At 42.2% G+C, this 25,190-nt stretch overlaps 1 protein-coding gene across 8 annotated transcripts in view; it reads right to left on the bottom strand.

Annotated features, from left to right (window-relative positions):
* LOC147033905 (cytosolic phospholipase A2 zeta-like) overlaps positions 1 to 25,190 on the bottom strand; it is a 116,175-nt gene that overhangs the window by 42,780 nt on the left and 48,205 nt on the right. For 7 of the 8 annotated variants that reach the window (XM_085872588.1, XM_085872578.1, XM_085872624.1 and 4 more), the window contains 2 exons: positions 19,051 to 19,161; positions 10,197 to 10,234 (listed from right to left, as the gene is read on the bottom strand). In XM_085872588.1, the coding sequence (XP_085728714.1) occupies positions 10,197 to 10,234; positions 19,051 to 19,161 (149 nt within the window). The remainder of the gene's footprint in view (positions 1 to 10,196; positions 10,235 to 19,050; positions 19,162 to 25,190) is intronic. The other variant, XM_085872606.1, reaches the window with a different exon arrangement.

Here is a 25,190-nt window from a genome sequence, read left to right as displayed (position 1 = left end):
GCGAAGAATCCTCTGAACGGTGCTCTTATGAATGTTTGTCTCAGCAGAAAGTCATTGAATCGATTTTTTTGGACAATGAACGACCGCCTGTCTCACCATTTCCACATTTTCTTCACTACAACCTATCCTCTTCGGACCACTGTGACCCTTGTGAAGGTCACATATGGTTCCCACATTGGTAAACTTTGCGATGGTGTACTTTATTGTCCGAAAGTTTGGTGCATGGCGCAAGTGGATACCGAAATGTCTCGAGTAAAGATGTTGCACCCGTATGACACTTTTCGTCTGGTGCCAAAGTTCAACAATTTTTGTCCGTTGTTGTATGGTCAATCTTGGTATTTTTCTGGCGCTTGCTTGGTATCAAAATAAACTTCAGGGTCTCTGTAACAAGAAATGAAGCATCAGTGAGAAAATGACTGCTTTTTTAGGATCAAACGAAGCATTTTAAAAGTTTTATATTTTTTTGGGACACCATATATATATATATATATATATATATATATATATATATATATATATATATATATATATATATATATATATATATATATATATATATATATATATATATATATATACAGTGGGGAGAACAAGTATTTGATACACTGCCGCTTTTGCAGGTTTGCCCACTTCCAAAGTACATAGAGGTCTGTAATTTTTATCATAGGTACACTTCAACTGTGAAAGACGGAATCTAAAACAAAAATCCTGAAAATCACATTGTATGATTTTTAAACAATTAATTTGCATTTTATTGCATGAAATTAGTATTTGATCACCTACCAACAAGTAAGAATTCCGGCTCTCACAGACCTGTTCGTTTTATCTTTAAGAAGCCCTCCCATTCTCCACTCATTACCTGTATTAACTGCACCTGTTTGAACTCGTTATCTGCATAAAAGACAGCTGTCCACACTCAATCAATCAGACTCCAACCTCTCCACAATGGGCAAGACCAGAGAGCTGTCTAAGGACATCAGGGACAAAATTGTAGACTTGCACAAGGCTGGGATGGGCTGCAGGACAATAGGCAAGCAGCTTGGTGAGAAGGCAACAACTGTTGGCGCAATTATTAGAAAATGGAAGAAGTTCAAGATAACAGTCAATCTCCCTCGGTCTGGGGCTCCATGCAAGATCTCACCTCATGGAGCCCTCAATGATCATGAGAAAGGTGAGGGATCAGCCCAGAACTACACGGAAGGACCTGGTCAATGACCCGAAGAGAGCTGGGACCACGGTATCAAAGAAAACCAGAAGTAACACACTACGCCGTCATGGATTAAAATCCTGCAGCACACGCAAGGTCCCTCTGCTCAAGCCAGCGCATGTCCAGGCCCGTCTGAAGTTTGCCAATGACCATCTGGATGATCCAGAGGAGGAATGGGAGAAGGTCATGTGGTCTGATGAGACCAAAATAGAGCTTTTTGGTTTAAACTCCACTTGCCGTGTTTGGAGAAAGAAGAAGGATGAGTACAACCCCAAGAACACCATCCCAACCATGAAGGATGGAGGTGGAAACATCATTCTTTGGGGATGCTTTTCTGCAAAGGGGACAGGACGACTGCACCGTATTGAGGGGAGGATGGATGGGGCCATGTATCGCGAGATCTTGGCCAACAACCTCCTTCCTTCAACAAGAGCATTGAAGATGGGGCGTGGCTGGGTCTTCCAGCATGACAACGACCCGAAACACACAGCCAGTGCAACTAAGGAGTGGCTCCGTAAGAAGCATCTCAAGGTCCTGGAGTGGCCTAGCCAGTCTCCAGACCTGAACCCAATAGAAAATCTTTGGAGGGAGCTGAAAGTCTGTGTTGCCCAGCAAAAGCCCTGAAACCTGAAGGATCTGGAGAAGATCTGTATGGAGGAGTGGGCCAAAATCCCTGCTGCAGTCTGTGCAAACCTGGTTAAGAACTACAGGAAACGTTTGATCTCTGTAATTGCAAACGAAGGTTTCTGTACCAAATATTAAGTTCTGTTTTTCTGATGTATCAAATACTTATTTCATGCAATAAAATGCAAATTAATTATTTAAAATCATACAATGTGATTTTCAGGATTTTTGTTTTAGATTCCGTCTTTCACAGTTGAAGTGTACCTATGATAAAAATTACAGACCTCTACGTGCTTTGTAAGTGGGAAAACCTGCAAAATCGGCAGTGTATCAAATACTTGTTCTCCCCACTGTATAATTATATATATATATATATATATATATATATATATATATATATATATATATATATATATATATATATATATATATATCTGTATAGTATGTATGTATTGATGGATGTATATATATATTTGTGTGTGTTGCCAAAATATCCCTGGTGGTGTGTGTGCAAGCCCAAAAAGCCAAAAATGACATTTAGTATGACATTTCAAAAAGGTTTGGATGGGTTAATTATGACAAACCCATTTTCGGTATCCCTTGAGCTCGTAATAATAACAATATTAACTTCGATCTTGCTTCGTGTGTATAACATTTGATACCAGAGAGTTGGTGTCAAAGCCACCCAATGCTCGCCTGTTTATACATTTCTCGTTTTTAAAAAACTAGTCTAATAATATTTTTTTTATAAAGCATTGCAGTGGTATGATCCAAATAATTTTAAAGTAATATATGTATTTGTATATTGTAATCAGTAAAAAAATAGTGTGGTAGATATAAACATTAGAAAGGAAATAACTCGCACCAAAAACTTTAACATTTTCATGATAACACCTCTCATGACGCTCACGCTCACGCCTGGGGTATCGCTATAGCTCTCTGTTCTTCGAACAGGCGAGCTAAAAATGTCTCAATGTGTTTGACATAAAATTAAATACAGTATAAGAAAAAACAATTTGCAGGAATAAAAAACTCAAATACCTAATGTAGATATTAAAGTATTTAAATCTATCACACCCTAACCTAAGGCCAAAAAAAAAAAATTGTTGCATTGGCGTAACCCGCCCGACCCTAAAAATTCCGCCGACCCTACGTTTTTTTTTGTTTTTTTGCTATCGAAAAATTTTGCCGACCCTATTTTATTGATATTTTTGTTGTTTTGCTATCGTTGTCAAGTATCTTGTTGATTGCGATCGCGATCGCAAAAACCCAGAAGTGTTTCGGACAGAACCCGCCGACAAAAAGGGTGGTACTCGAGCCGGGGGAGATTTTGGGAGGGATTTATTAGGAAAAAAAAAAAAAAAAAAAGATCCCGACCGACCTACCCTATTTTTCAGTGACCCGTTACGCCAATGCAACATTTTTTTTTTTTTGGCCTAACCCTAACAGCAGTACATTGGCAGGAAAGTGCAGCAATAAAATCCACTGCTAAGTCATGGCAATCGATGAAGAGGTAAGAGCTACACAGGACATTCCACACACATACAGTGCCCTCCTGAAGTATTGGAACAGTGAAGTCAAATTTGTCATCGAGATATACTCAAGAAATTTGGATTTGACATCAAAAGATGAATACGAGACAAGAGTACAGAAGGTCAGCTTTTATTTCGTGGTATTTCTATACGTACATGTTTTACCATTGCAGAACAATCATACTTTTTATGTTCAGTCCCCCCATTTTAGGAAAGCAAAAGTATTGGAACAGATCAACTCAAAGTAAATTAAAGGAGTAGAATAGTTCGCATTTGGTTGCATATCCATTGCGTGCAATAACTGCATCGAGCTTGTGACCCATTGTCTTGGTATCTTCCTTTGAGATGCTTTTCCAAGCGTTCACTGCAGACATTTTCAATTGTTGTTTGTTTTTTTTGGGGGGGGGGGTTCAAGGAGATCAAGGAAATGAGGGCTGGTTGGAGAGTAGTGGGGGACACTGGGAAGTAAGGGAAGAAAAGAGAGATTAAAAGAAAACACTGAAGCAGTGTCAATAGGGCAAAATAAGAAGGATATGGAAGGTAGAGATAAAGAGATAGCAGGATCAGAGCAGAGGGAAAAGAGAAAACAGAAATACAACTAAAACTAGAGAGAAGTCGATGAATCGGAAAATGACTGCTCTTGCACCTTCTTTCCACGTGGTGATGATAACTACCAAGTTTGGTGAATTTCTGCCCATCCGTTTAGGAGGAGATAGCGTGATGGATATAAAGACAGACAGATATGGAGCTAATTAAAATATCACTCCATGTTTTTTTTAAAAGCATGCGGCTAAAGAAATTAATACGGAGTGGGGAGATCAGAGACAGCGCCGGAGGAAATAAAGTGTGCAGAAGAGGATGCACCAGGATGTGTTGGTGCAGTAATGTGCGAGGTGTGCACGGCCCGACAGGAACAGGAGGACTATGTGCTGAGTCAGTAGGAAGAGCGGCTCGATCGTCAGGTGGAGCCGGAAATTGCCAGCAAGCACGTGGACACACCAAGTAATGATTGTAACATTGGAGTTCCGTTTTGGGGATCGGTGGATGTGGACAACTGATCGGTGGATGTGGACAACTGATTGGTGGATGTGGACAACTGATCGGTGGATGTGGACAACTGATCGGTGGATGTGGACAACTGATCGGTGGATGTGGACAACTGATCGGTGGATGTGGACAACTGATCGGTGGATGTGGACAACTGATCGGTGCTCTCTCCTACCAGTTCAAAGTGAAGTTCCCCTGACCATTTACGTTTTGTTTTGCTGTTTCGTTTTTACCTCCATCGCTGAAGGTGAAGGAGGTAATGTTTTCACCCCTGTCTGTTTGTTTGTTAATTGCCGGAATCCTTCGGATTTCAGCAATTATGTTGGTCGGTTGTGTGTGTCATTCTGTGTGTCTGTGTGTCTGTTTGTGTGTTTGTTTACCCTGAAGCAGCCGCACCATTTCAGCGATCATGACTAAACTGGGTACAGACGTCGGCCATGGTCCAACTTAGACGCTTGTCGTTTTTGGTGAATCTGGGTCAAAGGTCAAGGTCAAGGTCACCGAAAAACCGAAATTCTTGTTTTCGCAATAACGTCCGTTAAAATGGTCGTATCGACTTCAAATGTCGATTTGAATGTCAGGGGGGTCGGGTCAAAACTTTCAAATTGCGATAAAAATGCCATTTCAAGTCCGATTGACTTCCAAGTTATGATCATGACCAAACTCAGTGCTATAACTCATTAAACAGTAGCACTATCGACTTACAAGAACCAAATTGATTTCCAGGTTTTTGTTTTTCAGAGATCATGGAGACATGACAAAGTTAGTCCGGAAATTCCTTGGCTCAACGAGCAATTTCATTTGTTTGTTTGTGTACATGATATCTCCAAAAGTTGGGGACGGATCTGGATGAAATTTTGTGGACAGGTTGGGTGTGTGACAAGGACGGACTGATTAGATTTTGGTGAAAATCCGGATCCGGATCCGACTACTTGAATTTTTAAATGATTCTTTACCATCAAGAGATCGGGCCAAAAACTACACATAGCACGATATCTCAACAAGTTGCAGACGGATTCGGACAAAAAACTTGGTGGACATGTTGGGCATGTGACCACGACAAATTGATTCAATTTTGGTGAACATCCAAACCCAGATCCAGAACCAGATATGAGAATTATTTTTAATTTTTAAAGTGATTCTTCACCATTGAGAGTTGGGGCCAAAATGTTTAAAAACATGATATTTCACAGATTTATTTGGATCCGATATGTTCTGCTGGATCAGACATTGCGTGGCAGAGGTACGCGCTCTACCGAGTGCCCTTCTAGTTATTTTTTATTTTGCTCTTCATGTTTTTCGTGAACTTTTCTGTCCCAAACCGTGTCTTGCTGTGTTAAATCGTTCAGTTAATCTCTCGAGTTCAGTCGGGCCTACCCGTGAGAGTCGAATGTGCTTTCCCCTCTGTTTTCTGCCTCATTTTTGCTTATTTGTTCCAGTTGTTGTTACTTCTGAACCCTCAGGTCAATCATTTTCCCCTCTTCCCTCAACAATTAAAACAAAAAAAATCTCTCCTTCTTCACCCGGAAAAAAAACAAACATTCTGGAAAAAAAACCCAACTACCAAAAACAACATCATCATCGGAGGGAAATTCTTGTTTTTTCTCCGAAACTCCATTTTCCTCTATACCTTCCTGCAATATCTCCAAATTTAATGAAATGTTTCTCTTCCTTAAAACCTCTTCACAACATTTCTAAATGTGTATTTAAAACAATATGTAGTGTTTAAAAAAAAATCCTTCCCAAATGTATTTTAAAGTGCCTTATTTTGCTTATGACTCCATCATGAACAACCCATTCATTCCGCTTCTTCTTTATCAAAATCTCTTCCTTTTTCTCTCTGACAAGGTTTATTTCCCAAAACCTCCTCACTCCTAAATGCTTAGTTCATCCAGCCTCCTCTTTCACTGACAGCCAAATTTTCCTCCGTGCATTCAATGAAAAACACTCTCACCACCACACTACCTATCAAGACTGTCACAGGTTATCCAGTCTGGGAATCCTGAGGTGTCAATTTTGCAAAGGCTGTGTGCACATGACAAACATTTTCCCCTTCACATCCATTCATGGTGTCAAACCTCTCCATGTCTGAACCATCCCCCCACTCCCAATCTGCTCCCCCTTCATCCTGCCCCTTCTCAACTTCTTCAACCTCGTCCTTCCCCTTCCAACTCTCCTCCGCTCCTCCCCCTCCCAGCTTCACCCCTGCCCCTCTTGGGCTCCACCTCCTCCCCACACACCTCCTGCCTTTCCCCCACCCCGCACCCTCTCCTTGCTCCTTTCCACATCCCTATGTCCTATCAGCAGCTCCTCTTCCCCCGTCCCAAACCGTGTGGACCTCAAACATCCGAGGCCTCCGTTCCAACCTGACATCTCTCAATCCAGGCCACTGCCGATCAACTAGACATCATGTGCTTAACTGAATCCTTCCTCCCACGGTGAGTCCCTGACTCCTAAGTGTCTCTCTCTGGCTATTGTCTCCTCCAGTTTGATTGACCTCTGAACCCCGTCCTGGCAGTGGAGTCATAATTGACATGAAAAACTCAATTTCTCACTCTGCATATACTGTGATGACACCTCCCAAACCCCAGGGGTACCTCTGGCTGCGATTTTTTCCCTCTGCTCTCACCTCATGTTTGTCTGTGTGTTGTACCATCCTCTCAACAGTGATGACTCCATCTACATCTCTCTCAGACATGGACCAACTTTTAATCACTCATCCCAACTCTCTCTCTCTCTCTTCCTCATATGTGGTCATTTCGATTGTCGCCACCATGTTAATTGAAACTCCAGCTATTTGAAGCTGGAACTGCCACACCAAACACGTTTTAATATCAACATAATGTCCTCAAAGAGAACACAACAAAGAAGAGATGCTGAGCCTGATGGACATGATGAAGATCGACTTACCAAAAAAAAATTAAAAAAATTGTACTGCCAGAAGTTTAACATTATGAGAGGTGTTCTTGTGCTTCACTTCTATGCACTCCCAAACCGATGGATGGAATGAGTTGAAAACTGGTGGTTGTACTCAGGTTGTTGGTTTTAGGCTGTAAAAAAAAAAAAAAAAAATATATATATATATATATATATATATATATATATATATATATATATATATATATATATATATATATATATAAAGCCCCCTGGGTTCTGGGTGGTTAGAAGATGCCAATTTTCTCAATGTAATTGGTGTTACAATTTATAATAATATAATACACCAATTCCCTGCATGAAAACAAGACATCATAGAAGTGGGGGAATGAACCCATCCATCAGGATAAGTCCTATGCTAGTTACTCTTAATTGTTTAATTTGTGTCCACAGGTCTTGAGCCCTTATGTTCCCAATCAATAATTGGTAATGCTGGAGGTACGTCCACGACCCCAACACCACAGCGAGTAAATGAAAAACACTGCGTTAAATTTACAACGGCATGGGGACGGACACAATGAACGACTGCGCAGAAAATGAAGAGGAGGAACAATCCACTGCTCCCTACTTACTCTCAACAAATACAGCCTCACCGACTTAACTCAAGACACAGACGTACATGGAAGAAATACAGGACAGAGAGGGGGAGAAGGAAGAAGAGGGGAGGTAGAGGAGAGTAGCATTCCCTCATTACGAGGGACACGAGGGATAGGAGACGTCTGCCATGCCGGATGGGTCTCGGGAGCTGCTCTGGTCTGGAGAAGAAGCATTCTCGTGCGGTGCGTTCCGTGCTTGTTCTCTGACTGCAGCATGGGCCAGTCCTGAGGCTCCAACTCGTGAAGGCTACAACTCCAACTGGCGCTGAACTCCGACTCCACAATTTGTAATCCCGCTAGCTCAGACTGCCTGAACACGCTTCAGCGATGGTTTTTATTAACCCCTTGGCAAATTATGTCCCCATGGCTCCTTGATTGGCCATGGTCGCCGCCACGTGTCATCCCATGTAACTCTTGCCATCGTGACGTCACACGCCAGGGGTCTTGCCTCCACACCGAGCACATAGTCAATTAAAGTAAATCAATGGGATGAGAGAAAAAGTACAGAATAGAATGAACAGTTACACGTAGCAGGAAGACAAGGAACAGTTCAAAATGATCGATTTTGACAGCGATAATTGAGATAATTACAAGACGACTTATTCTTACATTAATTTATGAGATAACTATCGAATTAATCAGTCGCCTAACCCCAAAGGCATTTTCGTCATAATATGTTGTATGGATGGCTCCCACACAAAACTACAAGCGATCTCAGGGGTAGGAACTGCACACACCGGGAATTAACATCCCACGGATAGAGAGCTGAAAGTTAAATTTGGACGAAGCAACGGCCAAGCAGAAGATGTGGTTCATTTTCTATGTGTATGCTGACACGGTGGATATAAAAAAAGGATTATCACTAATTCTCCAGGAATCTCAATTAAATGCAAACTGGCAGGAACTCGACGCACGCACAATTTGAGAAATAAATAAGTAATTGGGACAAGGATAGACAGCACCAAATCCTGAATGAAATGGACTCAGAAAACACAATTATATGCAACACTTGATAGACAAGCAAACTAAACCTTGATATGGACCCACGATCACAACAACCAGTCACACAGAGCTGGGTGAGTGTGATAAACAGCAGGCTGTGAAAAGGCTCGAGGTGGAACGGCAATCAAGGAGCTCGGGAGGGCAGAATGTCCTGGCAGCAGAGACTCGAGCCAAGAGTGGGAATGTTGCCAGAGTCCAAGAGAGTGTAACCCACCAGAGCCAGAGTGCAGAGGAGCACACAAGTGCTGAGCCCCTACCTTGATGGACTCACCCCTCTCCTTCATCCCCGAAGTGTTGTCGGCACCCGCAGGGTGCTGGCAAATGGCGAGCTGCACCCACACTTAGCAACAGCGTCTTACCTAATCGGACAGCACCATTTCTGCAACAATGGACGTAGTGACCGCAAGGCAGCATGGACCAATGACGTGCCGCCTTGCTCATCACCAATTATAAATGGCCATGCAAAAGAGCCCACCCCTCAGTGGTATGATGTCAGAGGTGAGAACACCCTCCTCTTCCCATAAAGTGCGAGGAGGAGGTGAATGCAAGGTGGTGCCATTGTTCCCAGTTGAGAATCATTCCGAGCCCCCCACCCCCAACCCCCATTCATCTAACCTCCCAACACAACAGCTTCCATGCTGTGTCCTCACTGGAGGGGGTTACCCAAGTGACCTTCTGCAGGCTACACATGATTGCCAGGGGTCCTCTGACCCAATGACCGACCGAACCTGTCCCTCCTCCCAGGAGATTTCCCAATCCCAGTTGCAGCTGGAGCAACTTGGGGTGAGGCATGGTGGAGCTCCACACTTTTCTCTCGTCGAGAGCTCATCCCACCTGCAGGCAAAGCACCACTTCCCCATCCATGAACCTCACACATACCATTTTCTCTCCTCAGCTGCCAATCGCCACCACTACCCTACAATACACGGTCCAGTGTGTTCTTCGCATGGCTTGCGTACTCACACAAAAACATACATGATATGTTATTTCTTTGCCATTATTCCTTTTTCCTTTCATCTTCGTTAACAATTTTATAAACGTTCTCCAATCGGTATACTTGATGGCCATCATGGTCACTCCTGCTCATCACCTACACCAATTCAAACATAACAATATTCCATTAAAAAAAACTACAATAATCAAAAAAGAATGCAGAAATAACATGCGAGTGCATTCCAATCTTAGTTTGGTTTGGAAAGACAATGAAAGGTTGCAATGATGCAGCAAGTTGGGGGGGGGGAGGGGTCTTACCTATCAGTTGCTGTCAAATTCAAGTCCACCTGAAGACCCTGTATAATGAAACATATTAATTTAGTGAGTGAAAATAAATACAGCCATCAAACCAGCAATCTTGTAAATTTTATCAAGTGTTTGTGTGTTTGTTTGTACGTTATTCTTTCACGGCTGAACCGTAACACCTGGAGGCCTCAAAGATTTTGGGTGTCGGCACTTCAGAATCTAGGCAAAGGTTTTACGCGATGACATGTTCACTTTGAAGTCCGTTTTGAGGTCACCAAAAACTGCTATAAACGTATATTGGGATGTGGGGTCAGGCAATGCTCCCGCCGGCCCACAGGCAACAAAGGTAACCACCATGAGGCCAATAACTCAAGAGCTTTTCAATGTCCAACCCATCTCAAAACCACTGCCGGGAAAAGGTCTGCACCCAGCCATGCAGCGCCGGGCCCCCCCCCCGACCCTCCTGAGCAGCACGGGTAGCCCCTGCTTGTAATAATATAAATATTAGAAGACGCAAACAAACTGCATTTAAAATCCACTTTCGGGCCAAACTTTTGTTCAACTCTGAGATCAACAGCAAAGGGTACAAAAACAAACATTCATTGTATCCAATATCATATTTTGTTGAAGGCTCACGATTCATCATGGTTTTGCAGAAAACACATCATGAGACCTTCCTCCGGCCGAGGAAGGTCTCTTTGGGGAAAAGTAATCAATTATATTCTCAACATGTGCAATTAATTTCCACTGTGGCCAGACAAGTGGCCAACAGTGATATTATTGCAGGAGATGTTTAGAGTGGGATGATTTACATTCGTTTTGCAGATATTTCCTGCCGGTGATTATAAGAAACAAACCTTCCACTTGCGAAGTCAATTGAGTTGATCAACAGTAGCATTTTCAGTTTTTGCTACATTTTTGGGGAGTGGGAAGGTTGAGGGCGCCTGTAGTCGGTTTAAGGCCTCAGCAGTGTGTTTCTCGTTGTCCTTCAGACATTATGAACACTCTATTAAGGACATGGGATAGGGTATAGTTATCTGATGTGGCCCAGCTGAGTGGATCGGCTGATTCATTTTTGCCCAGTTGGGGTAAGATTGTCTAGTTCTGTGTCCCCTAAATCTGACTGAGCGAAAGGGAGATGTTCCGTGGGTCCCCCACATCGACGCAGCAGACTTGTGGAAAAGGAAGAAACTCCAGCTCTCGGGCATTCATCGGGTGAAGGGGGATGGAGGAGGGGGGGATCTGCACCATGGCCTTTTCTGATTGGAAGAACCAAGTTGGTGAGCCATTTGCCTATGCTACTTGGTGGCATCAGCACCATTGATTGGCCAATACTGTCACTATCTATTCTCTTCTCTTCTCTTCTCTTCCATTTTGCTACTCTTGTGTTCTCATTGTCAGATCCATCCCACAGCCTTGCTATGACTACCTGCAGTAGCATGTGCTGCACATCCACCTGCCTCCTCCTTCCTCATTTACCCAATGTAGATGTGTAGTGTGTAGATGTAGTGTCTACACAAATGAGTGTCGATGAGCAGTGACTGGATTTTAAGAGTTTCACCAGAAGGGGGTTGATGGTGGACTGCATGTGCCATGCAGAAATCCGGTGGGGAGACAGAAAGCAAGGAAAGAGCAGAGGGTTCAAGACCAGAAAGGAGGCGGTAGAAGACTAAAAGAGCACCGACCTGTCTGTGATGGAATAGTGATCGACCCACAGACTCCGCTTCATCGTGGGAGATTCCAATGATCTTAAAGGCCTTAGTTTCCACAGCATCAATCTGAGCAAGGTGTGAGGCAGGTGTGCCAGCCCAGTATTCCATCAAGCTGTGGATGAAGGCTTGTTGGTGGATAAGCGTTCAGGTGTGACAAGGAAGGACTTGCGTGAAGAAGGGTGTCCCGTCGGCGACTGGCTTTTAAGGCCAACTTTGAAATGTGGTTTAGCCCAAAAAAGATAATGACTGATAGTGAGACCCAAGAGTTTGAGTGACTGAACTTCTTCAAGAGGATTGTTATCAGAAAGTAGATGGAAGGGTTTGCCAGACAGTCCTTGCCATAAGGTATTACAATAGCATCTCTGCATGAAAACTTTATATAATTGAAAACGACTTGGCTAATTTACAATCATGTTTTATATTATTTTAGGTACTCCTAAACGGTGGATGAAATAAGTTGAAAAGTCGTTTTTTTTTTTTTCCTTTTTTGTGAAAGTGAGAAATTACAATATTAAGTGGGTGAATCATCATACCTGCGAATGCACTCCTACATAACTGGATGTTATCACTCAAAAAAATTAATCAAACTCTCAGAAGTTGTACAAATTATTCTAAAGTACACAAATTATCTGTGTTATGATATAATGAAAACAGTAGTCATCATATATGTGGGGGAATGTGTTTTAACGTGCGCGTCCGTCAACCCTTCCCACCACCACCCTTGCCACCCCAGTCAGCAGCAGGTGTATCTCATGGTGACAATCACGCCATTGCAGTGTGTTGTGATAACAGACTTGAGAGGGGATAGATCACTTGGTGTACGCCTTCACGGGGCGACCAGCATCCATGCATGTTCAGCCTGTCAGCTTCTTTCTGCTCGTGGCTTAGAATTTATTTTGATGTGCCACAAAGAAGGTGGTAACAAAAATTAGCATGTGCCCAAACACCTATGTGATTGATCCATATTGCTTTTGGAATTTAGAAAAAAACAAGCTCAAATGAGCTAAGATCCTCGTCCTCTTAATGATGACATCATAAAAACGAATATGACGTCATTGTGATGTATCAGGTTTGCGATAAATTATCTGTGCTAATGCCCGGCTTGCTTCCCGCAAACAAAATTCAAACAGCTTGCCTAGTTTCGGAGATAATGGAATCGGCGATTTCCATTCGCGGCGATATTACGACAACTTTTTTTCTAGGATGAATTTCCAAAATCGGAGATGGTTACTGCCTGCGCGTGGGCTTTATGCATATACATGGCAAGTTTCACGAAGATCCGATGAAAACTCTGGGGTTGTGAAACAAAAAAATGTCAAAAAATAGGAATGACGTCATAAAAATTGATATGACGTCATAGTGATGTATCGTAGGTGCGGTAATTCATCTCTGCTCATGCCCTGTTTGATTCCCGAAAACAGAATTCAAAAAGCTTGCCTAGTTTTGTAGATAATTTTTCGGCGATTTCCATTAGCGGAGATATTTTGACGTCATAACTTTATTTTCTCGGAGGAATTTTCAAAATCGGAGATGGTTACTGTCTGCGCGGGGTATTTGTACATATATACGCCAAGTTTCAGGAAGTTTTGATGAAAACTGTTGGCTGTGAAACAAAAAAGTCCACAAGAAGATGAAGAACAACAACGTGAGTAAGACTTATAGATCCTCTACGAGGATCTCAAAAAAGAAATAATTAATTTTTACAATTCGATGTTGCAATGCATTCTGGGATGGAAAACTCAAAAACAAAATGGCCACTGTTCACCGTGCAGCCTTGCATGTGAATACATCGTGTAACGGGCGGTCAAGGAAAAGTTCAAGCTCCGCAGGGAAACCGTTTCTAGCGTTAAAAGATGTTCTATTCTGATTTGACTCAACCGTCCCGTCAACTATTGCTGTGTTCAAGGTTATGAATTATGATGGAGCTATTAACGTGCAAGGCAGCGATACGCATGCATTGCCTAAACCCTTGCCTCCAGGAGATCTGCAGCCAATCAAAATCTGTTTAGGATATCTTGAATCTATTTGAAGAAATGATACGACTCGTAGGGTTCTCAACAAAATGGTCTCACCTAGTTGAACAGATGAAGCTCAAAAAACAAAATCTCCCGAAAGCCTCAACTTTTGCAAATTTTGCTACACCCACTGGACAATGACAACTGCTTTGGTTGACTATCTTGAAAAATACGCAGCACTGATGCAAACGTTGTAAGAGTTGAACAGCACCAGCACAGATAATTTTACTTGACAAGCTGGGAGGTAGATATTTATTGCACGGATGAACATCTGGAGGTGAACTGGCTCTCATGGAGAAACATGAGAAAACAAATAACACTTCATGGAGAAGTGTTCAACATTCCTTGGTAGGAAGTTAGTGCTTCTACTGTTCTCTGCTTCAGAACAGTTGTCCTCCTCCCCCTTCGTATGCAGCACAAGGCTGCAGGCAGCATCACTGGATGAGGGCGCGGCTGTGTGGATGACCTCAATGAGACAATAGCACAATGGGACAACAAGACAATAGCACAATATGATCTCAATGACCTCAAGAGACAATAGCACAGCCATAACACGCAGCTGTGCCAATGATCCAATGCCCCTATCACCAGTACACTGGTACTCATTTCGCTGGCCTCAGAAGGATGACAGGCTGACTCAACCCCACCTGGTGTTAATTCAATGGCCGACAGGGGCTTGACCTCAGGACCCCAGGATCCCAAGCTTGCCATCCAAACTGCTAAGCTCACAGCAGGCTTTTAACAGTTGGCCCATACATTGCAAATCAAACAGACATCTGCCCAGGATGCCTACAAAGCAAGTTCCCTTGATAAGGTGTTTTGTGAGCGACAGCGAAGCAATGAATAGTTTGAGCTATTTTACACAAATGTCCTTGATGAAGCAAGCAAAAATCGAACAGTTGGAGGAGCCAACCTTACCACGAAGGCGGTAAATTCCAAAAGATATTGATGACGGGCCCGAGGGCCATCAATTTATCACACCAAAGAAGGAATACAGGCGTCAGTATTTTGAGGACATTGATCTCATCATAGTCAAAATTGATCTTCCTTTTGATCAGCCATCCTTTCTGATCATACAAAAGGTAGAAAACATTCTTCTTGACGGTGCAAATGGGAGGAAGCTGTTGTGTGAGTGCGAGTCTGTCTGATATTTACTGAATAAACAGCTTAAATTGAACTGAAGGTTTTTCTGTCTTGAGGTGGCTAAAATTTCCACGACACTGGTAACCAGCACCACTTTTGAGAGGAGGAAAAAAAATGTGCCAAAGAGTGCGTGAAATGAAGCCTAAAAATTAACAAGTCTGAAGACGACGATGGTTCACGAGCGGTATTTGACGATGTAGATTGTTTCAGAAGTCAAGGATGAGACAATGTGATAATTTTTGACCAAGTTATAAAAATGATCAACACGATGTGGTACGGGTGACGGGTTATTAGCTGCAAAATGTCGAAACCCCGGTTTCGTTCAACAACTTTCAAAATTTGACCTTTGCATAACCTTTAAAGGTCACAAAACAATGTTGTGGACATTAAAATAAGGAAACAGGATACGTGCTATAGCTTATTGGAGTTAGTTCGTCGAAGAAGGTCGAAAACCCGGTTCGATTCCCTCAACTTTGAAAATTTCACCTTTGCATAACCTTTAAAGGTCACAAAACAACGTTGTGGACATTAAAATAAGGAAACAGGATACGTGTTTATAGCTTATTGGAGTTAGTTCGTCGAAGAAGGTCGAAAACCTGGTTCGATTCCCACAACTTTGAAAATTTGACCTTTGTGACCTTTAAAGGTCAAAGGTCAAGGATTATGACCTTTGGTGCAAAACTTCCTCTGGAACATTCCAGGAACAATATAATGTCATATCGGCTATATTGCATTTCGCACTCGTCGGATAATTATTATCCATACTTTGATTAAATCAGCATAAAAACAAACTTGAAGGGGGCGCCACGGGCAAGGTGTTCGAGATAGAGAAAAATGGTTTCAAGACTTTAGGTGGGGAATGACATCAAGATTATGCATAAAAAATATTGTCATCCAAGCTCTCAAAGTTTGGGTGGTCCTATGATTTTTATGTCAAAATTCGCAATTTTCGAAGTTTTTGACCTTGTGACCTTGACCTTGGGATGAAAATGAAAAATCGGACAACGGCAAGTTTTAGATAATTCATTTTGCTATTCAAATATCAAAGAACTCATTCCATTCAGTCAATTCCCAAGGAGAAGATACATTTTTAATCCCACTACCCCCTAAAAATAGCTATTTTTTGGGCGTATCACGCCCACATCCAGGGAAACACAACTTGACATTGATATCGAACACATAACCAAGTTTCATCAAGATCGGGTAAAAGTGCACGGATTTATGCTCTGGACAGACAGACACACAGACAGACAAGCCGGTAGGCGGACATGGGTAGTCGACTACCCAACAGAACCTGACGCGATGGGCCCGTTTGATGGGGAATGACCTGAGGATTAAGCACAAGAAAATTCATGATTCGAGCTTCAAGGGTTAATGCTGCAGATTGTTTTTTCGTTAAAATACCCCCACATTTTGAGGTTTTTCAGCCGTTGCAAGGCAACGGAGGGGTCCATAGCAACGGTTCTTTCTCACACATAACTAGGGCATACCATGAACCTACCATACCAGTTTGATGTATATCTGACTCATAGTCTCTGAGATATAACGAACTTCGTTTTTATATTGTTTTCGACCAGGGTTCATTCAAAGTCTATCTTCTCCGACAGTTTTCATAGGATCCGGCTGGAAATTTTTGACAATATGGCTGAATGTACTGCCCACAGTCGCTCATGGCCCGATTTTTGATTTTTGAAAAAATAAATTTTTGAGATTTTTAAAATTTTATTTCAAAGGTCCGTTGCTCGGCAACAGATGGGTCCATAGCAACGGTTCTCATTTGCACACAACTCGGTCATGGTATGAACCTACCAACCAAGTTTCATCGAAACCAAGCTCGCCTACCAAGCCATTGTATTAACGGAGCACTGGACCGAACAGACATACATACAGACAGACAGACAAACATATCGACGGAAATACTGATAATAAGGGTAGAAAAATCTCAAAAAAAAAAATTTTCGACTACATCGACTACCCAACAAACAGACAGACACACAGACATAACGAATATAGTGGTCACTCTGGCTGGCGCTCATGAACCAATTATGTTCTGGGGGTCATGGCTGTGAACCTCGCGAGCTTTGTGTGCCGACGGAATGCAATGCTCAGATAGTCAAGAATTACCAAGTTGGGCACCCCCACCCTTGATAATGTTCTAGCAGCAATGTGTCGTGTTTATTAATTGTCGTGTTGTGTCCAGGATTACATGTTGTCTGTTTTGTGTGCCAAATAAATTGTTTATTTGTTTCAAAGTAGGTCAACGTGGTGCGTCTCTTGTTCCACCCATTTTTCCACGCTGATGATTCGGCTTATCGATAACCCTTGGAGGGATTAAAATGATCATCACTTGGTTTACTTAATGATGAATAACGACCCATCACACAGACACTCAGGTGCCTGGTCATCCATGTAATCATCAAGATTCCAGCAAGTACAGTGCTCGCTTTAATCACTTAAGATCCAGGGGATGGACCGTCGATGCGACAATCGTATAGCAAAGAATTTACGAAATGGAGACTTACTTGAGTTTTTATTTGTAAAATAGATCAGCAGGAGGACAATATCTCCTGCATCCAACCTTGCACTCTTTGACAAGGTAGAGACTTAAGCTATGGGTATGTGCCATTACTCATCAAGAAGGCCAACTTCTCTTCCACCATAGGTTAATTCAGTCGCCTCTCAGTTTTCTACTCTCAGTTTTAATCAGACCTTTTATTTTTCTATAATAACCCTTTGCCTTTTCCTCCTCAATTTATTGAGGAAATTAGGAGCCAATGGACAAATCAAAATGATTTTATGGCATTTCAACCTGAGATCCGAGCATCACAAGTGAAAGGCTCAGACTGGTACAACATCAAGGCCAACCCATTCATCCACAAACTGATGAACCCACCCCTCGTCAACTTCCATTCTTTCAATCCAACTCTCAACTTGCATCTATATTTTTGTTCTTCTTAATCATTCATCTGTTGATTTACATCTTTGCATCAATACAATTGCACTTTTCTTTGTCGTTCTTCCATGTGTTGGCTTTCCGACACCGCATGTCATCTCCCATACCTGCCCGTCGTTCTTTATCCCTTTTGTGTTAACTTTATTGGTCAGTGCATTCAATGTCAGTTTGTTTTGCGCAACTTTATCAGTGTACCAACCTTCCCTTCTGTCATTTAACTCTTCTATAAGAATCAATTGGTCGAGGAGAAAAATAATTTCCATCGCATTACCAAGGATCTCAATGTAGAGCAGAAAAATTAACCGAGCCATGCGTTTTTGGGGCAATCATTTAATCTGGGCCAATGATGGGGCAATTAAGGAACTAGTGTTCGAAGGTACAAATTTAGAATAGAAGTTGTGTGTGCTTTATATTAATGCGCACTCGCACGGGAAACGCAATCAGTTTTGATGACCGTGTACCACGTATATTATATGATTTACTGGATTAGCAAGATAGCTTAGACAACTTCGAGATATGCACACTCGGCTCTCAACTGCCCATCTTGGGTTTAAATATCAGCCCAGCCATAAAATGGTCCCAGGTATTTCACAGGTAGGGCGATACTTCAATGTGTGTGCAGTCTATTGGATGGATGGTAAACCAGAGGACCCCTCCGCCTGAACTGGCCGTTGGTAAATGTCAGAGATCACATGATGTCTTTCATGAAGAGTAGGTGAGTTATTACTGAGACCCTCAACCAATTACAAATTCCTGCCTAAACTGTTGGTAGCAAGTGGTCTGGCCTTCTTGGATATCCCTTGACACCACGTTACACTACTTCCCAATCTCAGAGTGGGGTTGTTGTCTAGGAGACATTTCCGACACAAAACCAAATTCACGTGTCCAAGTTGTTCACACGTCATAAGTGAATGGCCATCTTCAGTTGAGCGAGGAATGCATGGTACGATTTATTATTTCTTCTGGAAAAAGATGTGAATGCTCAAGCAGGTTACATTGAAAGAAACAAACAAATGCATTGTGTAAAAACAAAATGAATGTACCTCGTCAATGGGAACAGTGATTTTGACAGTCTGGTTCAACGGGAGTGCGTTCAATTGGCAGGACCCCTTTCCCACAGCAGTGGCTCGGCCAAAATGTGAGGCGAGTTCACTCTGCCACCGACAAACAGGCCAACACTTGAGGAAATCACATAGAAAAAGCAAATGATATTCATCCGTTCAGGTCACACAGCAAAGTAGTTAAAGAGAAAGTAAATCCATTTGTTAGCTCGCCTGTTCGAAGAACAGAGAGCTATAGCGATACCCCGGCGTGAGCGTGTGCGTCAGCGTCAGCATGAAAATGTTAAAGTTTTTGGTGCAAGTTATTTAGAAGCTTGCCATTCATTTAATATGTGTACTAGGATGCTGATATTTGGCATGGAGGTTCCTTTGGGGTATACTATTGATGTAGTGAAGTTGAAATTTAAAAATAATTTCAAATGTTTCAAATTTTTGACCTGTTTTGAACTTAAATTTTTTGTAGCACATCAACGTTAAAGTATTTGGTGCAAGTTATTTAGAAGCTTGCCATTCATTTAAGATGTGTACTAGGATGCTGATATTTGGCATGGAGGTTCCTTTGGGGTGTACTATCGGTGTAGTGAAGTTGAAATTAACAAATAATTTTAATTTTTTTTTTTAATTTCAACCTAAGATAGTGTCAAAGCCACCCAATGCTCGCCTCTTTATACTAGACGCTTGCCATTCATTTAATATGTGTACTAGTTTACTGATTACAATATACAAATACATATATTGCTTTAAAATTATTTTCATCAGACTTCACTGCAATGCTTTATAAAAAATATTATTAGACTAGTCTTGTAAAAACGGTAAATGTATAAACAGGCGAGCATCGGGTGGCTTCGACACCAACTCTCTGGTTTTAATATATTTTCTCATGTGGATAGAATATTTTTGACTTGGGTACAGCAAGCTGAGTTATTTCACTTTCAAACCTTAACCTGTTAATTTATGATCCTGCATGCTGTTGAAGGGACCAGGATGTAATATTGTTCTATGGAATATTGAGGCCAGGGTAATAGTGAGGAGACAGAGAGTAAGAAGGCAACAAACTCTGTGGGTGACAGTTGGACAAAACAAGCTAGGGAATAAACAAAAGGAAAACATAGGAGCGGGAGGAGGGGTGGTAGGAGGTTTGATTTAGGTAGGGTTAATGGAGGTAGCAAAGACTGCGGATAGGGATGGGGAGGGTGACATGAGATAGGAGTGCACGACCTGCTTGAAGCTCGGGAGGGAATAATGGGATTGAACAGTCTCAGGAAGGTGGTTTCACACGCAGGACTAGAAGTGGTTCCACAGGAGGAGTTTACTGGAAGAACATATGCATCTGCAGGATGAGTGCGAGGGTTGGACGGTGCTGTGAGAGAGAGAGAGAGAGAGAGAGAGAGAGAGAGAGAGAGAGAGAGAGAGAGAGAGAGAGAGAGAGAGAGAGAGAGAGAGAGAGAGAGAGAGAGAGAGAGAGAGAGAGAGAGAGAGAGAGAGAGAGAGAACCCATACACCAGAAGGAGAAGAGGCAGTAAAAGCACACAGAGATAACCAACTTGCCTATGATGTGAAGGCACCAGGCCTTGTGCTTCGGCCTCAGTGAGGGAGATTCCACAAGAGACAGATGTGATGCTGGGGTGCCAGCCAATAGGGGAGAGCATCAGTGCTCCATTGAGCAATGGACAAAGACCTTGAAGGCTGCGAGTAGTTCTGAATTTTCAAGAAATCACTTGGAATGATGGAAGATGCCCAGTCTTCAGCTGGTTTTACATGACAGCATTGAGAGATGTGCTTGGCCCAGAAGAGATCATAGCTGATGGTGAGACATGGAGGTTCAAGAAACTGAACCTCTTCCAGTGACTGTCCATGTAAATAGATACGTGGGTTTGTTTGACGATTCCTCTGGAGCAATGTGATAAGACCGAGATCGGGGACAATGCACAGTGAGCGACGGGTCGCAAAACGTTGGTGTTCGTTCATCTACATGTAAACCTGCACACAATGATAAACCGACCATATTGCTGAGTCTGCTACTCAATTTATTCATTTACAAAAATTAAATTTGGCATTACCAGGTGTATGGAAATTTTCACACAGCCAATGACGTGTTATCTTCGTTAGAGGTTATAAGTGGGTGTTTTAACATCTCGACTATTTCCTTAACATTGAAGCATTTTAACATCTCAAAGCATTGCTGATCACCATTAACTGAGAAGAGCTCAAAAAGATTGACAGACACTGTCTCTAATGTATATCTCAGAGGTTCCTTTTTAGCCCTCCGGACACTCTAGCCTGAACAGGCTGGTTCTGCTCACGCAACTATGGAGGACCTCAATCTTAAACATGACATCAGGGCTCTCTCTCTCTCTCTCTCAAGCATTTGGTACAGTGTGGTACCCAACTTTTCTCTCCAAACTCTCTGCTGATGGCATCCAAAGCCAACTCGACACATGGCTTACTGACCTCCCCGACTTTCGTAGCCAAGAATGCATGGCTCCAAATGGAATCCTTTCATATGCACTTCCTGTGAAGGATGAAGTGCCCCAAGGCGGTGTTCTGGGACATCCTCCATTGGGCATCCTCCATCATGCAAAGCCTTTCCTTGGCACATCGGAACTCTTATCCATCGACAAGGCCTTCATCCGCAGCTTGATGGAGTACTGCTCTCCCATCTGGGCTGGTGCCCGTGCCTCCCACCTTGTTCACCTTGACGTGGTGAAAACAAAGGCTTTCAAAATAATTTGAATCTCCCGCGATGAAGCTAATTTTATCGGCCTATCACTTTCACATTACAGACAGGTAGGTCAGTGATCTCTCTGTCTTCTACCACCTCCTTTCTTGTCTCGCACCCTCTGCACTTTCTGTGCTGTCACTCCCACCCCCTCCAGGTATCCGCAGGGTGCACGTAGTCTGTCTGTAACCCCCTCCTGGTGAAACTCCCAATATCTAGACACTGCTCGCCTACATTCATTAATTTCTCATTTCTACTGCCTGTGGAACAAACTTGCTCAGTCCCTTCAATCTCATTCTTCCGTCCCGGACTTCAAGACAGCTGTTCAACACCATCTCAGACAATCTCCCATCCACAAGCATTGATCTTTTGTACTACCATTAACCCTCTGGAAGCCCACCTCGTTCCAGGTTTCAGGTTTTTCGTTCCCCTTCTGTGAATGAGAATTTACAACTATATCCATCTTATCCACCCTGTGTCCTCCACTATCCCTCATTCTTCACCATATCTCTAGTTCTTCAAGTCTCCCTGTATTTTTCCCCTTAACCCTGCTGTTGGTGTGTCCCACCCCCCACTCTTTTTAATGTTTATTTCATTCTGTTACGTCCATCCATCCATCCATTGGGACCATACTCTGTGCAGAGCGTTGGTGCTGCCTAAGCAGTCTCCTTGGCTGTTGGGCACAATCCGGGACGGGTCGCCACTCTGACCTGGGATACCAGCAAGCTGGCACTCATTTTGCCAACCTCGGAAGGATGGCGGCAGAGTCAACCCCACCTGGTATTAATTCAACAGCCGAGAGGGATTTGAACTCAGGATCCTAGGATCCCAAGCCTACCACCCTCTCCATTAAGCCAACATCAGGCATATTCTGTTACGTCCTCATCCATTCTGTGTTCTAGCTCCTCCACTTGCCTCGACATTTCTACAAAAGAATTCTGACATTGACATTTTGAAGAAGAACAGTCAAAACCCCCATATAATAAGTATCCTCTTTCATTCCTCACCTTCACTCTTTCATTCCTCTTTTTAGTGCTTTTGGAATAAACTCCCTCACTCTCTTCAATCCCATTCTTCTCTCCAGTTCTTCAAAACAGCTCTTCACTACCACCTCTTATTGTCCCCCATCCAAATCCTCAATCTTTTCTACCCCCGTTAATCCACCCCAAACCCACCTCCTTCAAATTCCCTGCTTTCCTTCCTGAAAGTCCCTGTAATGTCCATCTTGTATTCCCCATGTTCCCCGCCACATCCCTCTCCCTTACACAGATCTCCAAATTTCTCTGTTCCCCACTGTTTTGTCCTTCCCTCTCCCACCCCTCTTGTCTCCTGTTCCCCTTGTTATATGTTCTGTGTGTTAGCTCTTATTCAAGCCTCAACATTTTATACAAAAAAAAAATCCATATTTTCCACCCTAAACAATTAAGGGATTCATTCGGAAGGTGGGGTGAAAAAAAGAAATCTCAATTCATGATACCATCACTCAGTATTGTAGCATCCTGAGGAATAGAGTCAACCAAGTGACAACTTGCATTGCTTCTCTGGAAAAATGGGGAATGTCTGCTTCGTTTAAAACACGGTTTTTGCCATTTATATAGTCAAATTTACACATCATGACGTGGCATCAAAAAAAAAAGTCACAAAAATGTATCTTAAAGTCCTTTTAATTGCATCAATTCTTGTGTGGCAGCCCCATTAAACAAAGAGCATAAAATTAACAAATACCTGGGCTTCCTTTACTTGTAAAAGGAAAAAGAAAAAAAAAAGACATTAAAATGGTGGCATTTAGGGAATCACGAGGCGTGCCTACCCGTCGCCTCACTGAGGGGCTTATTCGAAAGACAGTGTGTTGTACTTCACAAACATTTGAATGTCTATCTGAGAATGTCAATGAGGAAGTAAAATAAAATAAAACAAGCGAAAAAGTACATTTTATAAGCATGTGATTGTTGTTGTCATGGATGTGGTTGTTGTCGTCAGTGTGCTCCTTCAGTGTTCATATATATATATATATATATATATATATATATATATATATATATATATATATATATATATATATATATATATATATATATATACCCTGTATTTTTCTGTTATTTCAATAAGTATTACTATATATAACTTTGTGTGCTCCTTCTATGTCCTTCTGAAGGGTTCCTGCTGTCATATAGTCAATAAATGTTTCCATTGGAACCATCACATGAATTTCCCATTCCCAAGTCTTCTTCCTCAAATCCAATCTTGGAAAGAGGGGCTTTCCAAAACAGGCATATTTATGATTAAAAGGACACAAACTTTTTGTTCCAAGTAAATCGAGTATTAGGATTTCAATGGAACCATTTGAGCTCACCTGGAACATAATTCAGGTGAGCGTGTGCGATGGCGCATCGTCTGTCAGTCCGTCCGTAAACAATTGCAATTTCTTCGCCGAAACTAGGATTGTGACCAAACTTGGCTAAAATGATCTTTGGTGTGGTAGAACTCAAGATTGTTCATGGCATCATCCCCCTCCATCTATAAGTAGGTCAACGTAAGTTTAAAGGTCCCAAAAGTACTTTAATTTCAATCTAGTTTGGCTGCCATTTTGGATTGAAGGAAAACTTTGAACAATCTTCTTCTCTCAAACCGCTTAGCCGATGAATGCGAAATTTTAAACTTGTGATCAAGTTCCCGTGGGAAAAATTATTTGCGAACAATAACATCAGTTACGTGGTATGGTAGCCATATTGGATCATAAGAAAACCTTTTAAATCTCCTTCTCTGAAACCGATTAACCGATTGATGAAAGACTTTACAAATGTGATCGACTACACAGAGGAAATATAATTTGATAACAAGGACGTCATTGATCAGGTGGTCTGGCAGCCATATTGGATCAAAAGGAAACCTTAAAAACTCATTCTCTGAAACCGCTTAACCGATCATTGCGAAACCTAACATACATGATTGACTATCTTTGGGAACGTTTAAAAGAAGCCGATCCGAATCACAATGAATATCCATCCATCCATTGGGACCATACTCTGTGCAGAGCGTTGGTGCTGCCAAAGCAGTCTCCTTGACTATTGAGTACAATACTGGATGGGTCGCCACTCCGACACAGGATACCAGCAAGCTGGCACTCATTTTCCGACCCCAGAAGGATGACAGGCAGAATCAACCTCACCTGGTATTAATTCAACACTGAGTGGGATTTGAGCTCAAGATCCTTGGATTCCAAGCCCACCACCCTAACCATTAAACCAACACCAGGCATGCAATGAATATGGAGGCCAGTAATATGTGATATTTACTTGACATCAAACAGAAAGTGTGCAATATCTCATAAAATATGAATTGTAGACACCTTGGAGATGCACCTTATCAATTAAGGTTATTTTGACAACAGAAAGTGACATAA

The sequence above is a fragment of the Eptatretus burgeri genome, chromosome 1 (genome assembly GCF_056783735.1).
Source record: "Eptatretus burgeri isolate ZD-2024b chromosome 1, Ebu_testis_v1, whole genome shotgun sequence".
Lineage (NCBI taxonomy): Eukaryota > Metazoa > Chordata > Myxini > Myxiniformes > Myxinidae > Eptatretus > Eptatretus burgeri.
Note: the sequence above shows the minus strand (reverse complement) of the source record. Positions and strands in the feature narration are given on the sequence as shown.